General features: G+C 45.6%; 1 protein-coding gene across 4 annotated transcripts in view; it reads left to right on the plus strand.

The window, feature by feature from the left end:
• The window catches only part of LOC144179376 (uncharacterized), a 117,649-nt gene extending 112,981 nt beyond the window's left edge, over positions 1-4,668 (plus strand). For all 4 annotated transcript variants that reach the window (XM_077707711.1, XM_077707709.1, XM_077707710.1 and 1 more), the window contains one exon: positions 1,959-4,668. In XM_077707711.1, the coding sequence (XP_077563837.1) occupies positions 1,959-1,998 (40 nt within the window). In that variant the 3' untranslated portion in view covers positions 1,999-4,668. The remainder of the gene's footprint in view (positions 1-1,958) is intronic.
• The last annotated feature ends 1,332 nt before the right edge of the window (positions 4,669-6,000 follow it).

The following is a 6,000-nucleotide window of genomic DNA, read 5'->3' on the forward strand; positions in this document are numbered from 1 at the left end:
GCGGAAGGAAAGCTCGCACTATAGTTGCTACAGTCGCCACACATGAGCCTGCGCTTTCCCGTGTGGTCTAAAAGAGCAAAAAAAAAAAATGCAGCAGACATACACCAACTTCATTTTCAAAAAGCCCGAAAACGGAGGCGCCGTCGAAAATAACAAAAGCGGCGGCGATGGCTTCACTGGAAGCTGCCTAACACATGTAAACATCTGGTAGCAGTATTCAAAATGGTGGCCAGAGTCGATGGCGGCAGCACAAAGTAAAAATCTTATCGCCGCAATCGCAATTTATTTCGTGCACAGGGATGAAATTTACGGCCTCGGCAAGGCACACTCGTCGAAAGCGCGATTTAGAGGAAACTTGCCGAGCCGACGGTGCTCCAGCAGTGCGTTTGCGTGGGCCAATATCTCTTGCCTTTGCAGAGCCGGACACATTAGGAAAATCCACTCGACTGCAGTGAAGTCTCGTTGATACGTTTTTCACGGGAACCGGAAAATAAAACGTATTATGCGAAATCCAAACAGGCTAAAAACTGGAGGAAAAAATGCATACTCTCCGTCACCCACTCAGTTTTATTGAGCAACGTTGAGGTTTCTGGTCAATTTGAGCAGCACATTCTTCTTTTCAACGTTCAGGACTACATTGTTCTGCACCGTAAAAAGGAACATAGCGGTATTTATAGCTTCGCCGGGCGCTGTTTGGTAGGACAATTCGTGCCGTGCCTTGTATCGGTGAATCCAGCCCCGGATGCTAGGAAGTCTTCAGTATGCACGAAGAGCGCAAATATGTAAACTTTTTTGCGTAGAACTGACCCTTCAACATTGACTCCTGCCACTCTAACTTCCTCAAAGCATGTAAGCAGGACGTCTTCCGGTGCGATTAGGATACGTTTCGCAAGATGGCGCAGTGTATCGCCTGGCGTATCATCATCATTGGGCGGAGCGGCCAGGCCTGGTAGCGATGTTTTCGCCGCAAAACCAGCACTGCCACGGCCTCAGCGGCTCCTCCTCGTACAGATTGTGCCTTGTTTGAAAGCGGTTTGAACTAGTATAGCGAAGAGTAAATGTAAGATTTCTGGAAATGTCGGTCAAGATCCACCTTCGCAATCGTATGGTCCAATTTTCGGCAAAAATGTGATCGTACTAAACGCACAAAGATGTATTATTTCTAAGGGACGTTGGCCAGGAATAAAAAGAAAAACGTATTATGCCGAATTGTATCAACAAGATTCCACTGTATTCGAAAAATCAAATAGTAGATATTCGATTCGCGAATCGAATTATTCGTGGAGGCACTATTTGATTCGTATTTGGATATTCAAGTATTCTCCAAACCCTAATATACAACAATAAACATGTGTCGACAGCTGCACAAAAAGATGCGAGCAGAAAAAATGTGCGGGCGAGCACTCTTGGGGACCAAGGGAAGGACAGGGGTTTTAATGGACAAGGCATGTTCGGGTACTTTTCAGTGCAGCATGTTCAGAGCAACAACCACAATCCACATGTGATGTTGATTTCTGCCTAGGAAAACGCTACAATAATTAGAATTGGATGTTTTGTCAACAAAAATTCAACCTTGTATAAACCACGCCCCCCACCCCAAAGGGAAAGGCGGCAACCCTAGATGCGGCAAAGAGTCCCAGGGTTGTGGACTGGATTTCATGTGCTGTTAATGTGGAAAAGTGTGTGTGTGCTTGTGCATGTAATGCACGTGTTGTGTAGATGTGCGAATGCATGGGTGTGCATGTGTATTGTAAATGCATGTGCGTGCATTGTAAATAAAAAGAGATGTGCGAAAATGCGGCGAGCGGCAGTTCTCTTCCCAAATCATTCCATGGAAACCATTCCAAGGAGCTTGCAAAGTATTCAGGAGAGAAGGGCTCGGGTCTCTGCATCGATCGAGTGTGCTGGAGCCCACTAGGAACTCGTGGTTTCAGCCCATGTGCCGTTCTGTTCTGCAGGACTTTCTCCACAAGGCTCAGCCTGCCCGAGTTAGAGTGAGCAGCCCTGTCCTGGGAAGAGACCGGCCTCCCGTTCATCCTTTCCAACTTGTGCATGCCAGGGCAATTGATGTGGAAGACAAGGCGGTGTCTGTGCGCCCTACCGGTGGTGTGTCCCATTAACAAGTGTTGTCTGGTAGTGTTTACACCTGCATTACATTTCTGTGCGTGTGTGTGTCCGCCGTACCTCGTCTCTTGTCTTTTTTTACTACATGACGCGGTTCATTTGAGCCTTCGAACAATTCGGAGAAGAGGCCAGTTTTGTGCCTCTGTTTCTACTCCACGATGAGCCACATTGCCTTTTATATACGCACATAGTACGCTATATTTTATATTGTCACCTACATGTGAGAACATACTCTCACAGTAGTAACGGCCTGTTGGCTAGTTGGTGTGCAGGCACCTTAAAAACAATACCAAAAACAGAGAACAAGGGAAGCGCTCATCCTGTGCACCTCCCCTGTTGTGGTCGGCTTTTTGGGATTTGTTTTCTAGAGGCAACATATTGTTAACCCACTTTCTTGCTCTTGGTAATGGTGGACTATGTGATAGGACTTCCTACCTTGCCTGTTTTGGAGCTCTCTCTCTCACACACACACCCAAATGAGGAATTGGTTTTGTGTGGCTTCGGTGCATGCTCTTTGCTAAGTGCCACTGGCAGCGAGATCCACTGCCTGTGCTGCTGCTGTTTCCTGCGAAGCGCATCATTGTAAAGGTGATCCATAGCTGGGCAGGCACTCTGGTGCCAATCGAGGAAATGGGTTGGTTTCTAAATACCAACCTGCACATCGTAGCCACATGCAGGACAGTATCTGCACCTGATGTTGTTGCAGGAGCTAGTTGCCTACAGCTGAGGCAGCCTGGCTTGCCAATGCTTTCCTTCCCACCCTCTTCTGGTGAATTCAGAGAGCAGCCAGTTATTGCTTTTTGTTTTGCTTTGACATACTACCGTGAAACTGTAAGAGTTGTTGCAAAACATGAATTCCCAGAAAATCAAAATTGCTTCAATGATCACAAACTTTCTCTCTGGAAAAAAAAAATCCTGAAATGGGGCTGTGTTGAGCCACCAATCCAAGATTTAGTGTGTGTGAGGGGGTGTGGCTTAAAACCCTTTCCACACTATATTTACGTACATCTGTGTGTGTGTGTGTGTGTGTGTGTGTGTGTGTGTGTGTGTGTAAATACATGTATAGATATAATATCTGTGGGTGTGTGTATGTGTACCATAAGAGCTCCTTTTGTCCCGTATTTCTGAGTATTTTCCGAGTAATGTATTTCCAATGTATTTCCAAGTAATGTTGTGTGATGTTCGAAGGGCTAAGTACTGTAATCACATACACTAGCTACACATGTGCTAGTGATTGCCGATGTGGCGGAAATGTGGCGCACGTTGCGTGTTTCCCAGGGCTGGTGCAGTCAGCACTGGGATCGTAACACACTTGAATTCCCACAAGTCTTGTCAGCAATTTTTTTTCTCTGCATAGATGAGACACAGAAGTGTGACTGTTTATGCGGAAAATAAAATACAAACTCACAATCCACAGCTGGACGAAGCTTGGAACTGCCATTTCATCTGCATTTCGTCGCCAGCATTTCAGGACACTGGTCTTGACGACTGAAAATTTGCTGAAAATTCAATCTTTTGTATTAATTTCATTAGCAGTCTGCAGGCCCCAGAGAAAATACCTGCAAAATTTTATGGCTAAGCCATAAGTATTTACAGAGCTGTCGCCCTTTGAAGTTGCCTAAATGATCATTTTCGCCTGTTTCCAAACTCTGTGCCTTGTTTTGTCAGGACCAATTTTTTTTCCCACAAGGTCAACCGTTGCGTACAATATCTCGGGATGTACTGGTCAGATTTGTACCATTTTTACTGCGTTTGAAAGCTTATGAAGTGAATAGTGCAATGAAACCCCAGAAATTTAGAATACCTTTTTGCTAGCACAATTTTATATGCAGTTTGTTTTAAGATAACATTGGTAATTGATGATCTGCCACTTAATAAGTTTACAGCAATTGCAGGAATAATACAAAAATTACTGCTGTGGCCCTAGCCCTTCTAAAGCACAAAGGGTTATGAAATACCCGGGTATCTCATAGGTACATATTGAAATAATTACCCGAAACAGAATGGCATAACATGTTGCAGAGGTCTGAGCTTACACCACATAGACGAAAACTGACTGCATATTTGTGCTCAGGATGTTGAAATACACTTCATTTGTAAATCTCAAGGACATGAGTTAACGAATAACAAAAATGTCCTCAAGACCAGTGTCCCCCCTTAAACAGTTTGCTGTCATGCTTGCTTGTGTTCTATTTTAAACAATGGAGGCAGCTTCAGCCTGCAAGCTATGGTACAGCAGCGGGCAAGCATTGAAATGCTTTCGTCACAAATGCCAATCGTATGAGCCGTCTATACTTTTTAATAAAAATGTACGGTGCCATGGTGTAAATATTGTTTTATAATGCCTTGTGTAAGAACACCACTTCAAGTACTTCCATGTTCGATACAGCTTTTAAACTGCATTTTATACAAGTTTTGAACTGAATTTTATGCAACTGAGTGTGCCGGTGTGCATGGGCTAAGTTATTTTATACAGTGTACTGTGTACATAGTGGCCATTTCAGCGCTTTCATGTTGTGGAAATAAACTACTTTTATATGCACTTCCAAGAACTAGTGCTTGTCATTGTGTTCAACTGCTCAGGCTAGTACTTTTCAACTCTGCTTTCCACAATGTAATCTTTCACATTTTCCCAATTTCTCCAGCTGAACTGCATGGGCTTTGGCTTGTGTGGCTGCAAGCATCTCGACTAATTTCCAGCCATCAAAATTGATGCGCCATTTTTTTAAGGCACTGTAATCAGACTCGCTGGAACAAGCTAAAAGCCGTATGGTCAACCGTGTGCTGCGATGTATGCAATATCAAGAAGCTGCAATATCTAGAGTGCTGTCCAATGGCACTATAAGCTCTCTTCCAGCGACGCCGGCCGACGTTTTGCTGAAAAAACAAAAAAACGCCATATCTGGCACTACGTCACCCTCCATTAACATAGCGTAGCATAACAAAAAAAAAAATCATTTAAAACTAAAAACGAGCTTCAGCCATGAAGGTTAATAAAACGAGGCAAGAGCTCTACTCGAACTACCGCCCTTACCAACAGGGGGCCAAGACGGAACCACATTATCACACCAGCACATGCTCTGGCCTGTGTCGGCCCAGCATTAAAAGTTCGAATGTCGTTGAACGGCACTCTAGCCAAGTGCGGTGTCATCGAATGGCACTCTGTCCACTGCGTATCATGAAAGACAGGCTACCAAAGAGAGATGCTACAGTCCAGATATTTGCTATTGGTGGGTAGAGACAGTTGCATCTCTAGTGCACCGCAGTGGTGGCCGCCAAAGAGCGCGCAGCATTGCGCAATATCAGGGGGGGTAGGCGAAGATGTCGCGCATGGCAAGGGAATACACAACTCGGGGGAGAGGCGGCGCTGTGGAGGGGAGTAACCATTCTCCCTCTGTAAATGGCCGTGCTTCACTGCACAACACGTAATGTGGGAAAGCCAGCTTGCACAGACCAGGCTAGCGTACCGATCCCTTCACATCTATGCACAACTGGTGGAGTGAGGAAGCGCAAGTGTTTTACCGTGAAACGGTCCAATGCTAGCTATTCGACTTTCATTAGCCATCAATGATCTTTAAACGTGCACAGGCTGAAATACGCTGGGCGCGCGCTCTGCATTTTAAGTGAGTTTGCTGCCGGAGGTAGGAAGGAAGAGGAGGAAAGCCCTAATCGCAAAGCACACGACGTAACACTGCGGGAGGAGCACGCCACTCCGGATACGTAGCATATGGGCAGGGCCTGACTTATGCCATAGGGAGCATGACCGGCTTTTCGGAGACTCGAGGGACGTGCCTATGGCGGTGGTTTCAAAGCATTCAAAGTGGCCGCCTGGAGAAGCTGAGGCTTACGGCCTCGGCGGATATTTGATAGACGCTT

Source organism: Haemaphysalis longicornis, unplaced genomic scaffold (genome assembly GCF_048455015.1).
Source record: "Haemaphysalis longicornis isolate Haplotype H1 unplaced genomic scaffold, Haemaphysalis longicornis Haplotype H1 scaffold_4, whole genome shotgun sequence".
Lineage (NCBI taxonomy): Eukaryota > Metazoa > Arthropoda > Arachnida > Ixodida > Ixodidae > Haemaphysalis > Haemaphysalis longicornis.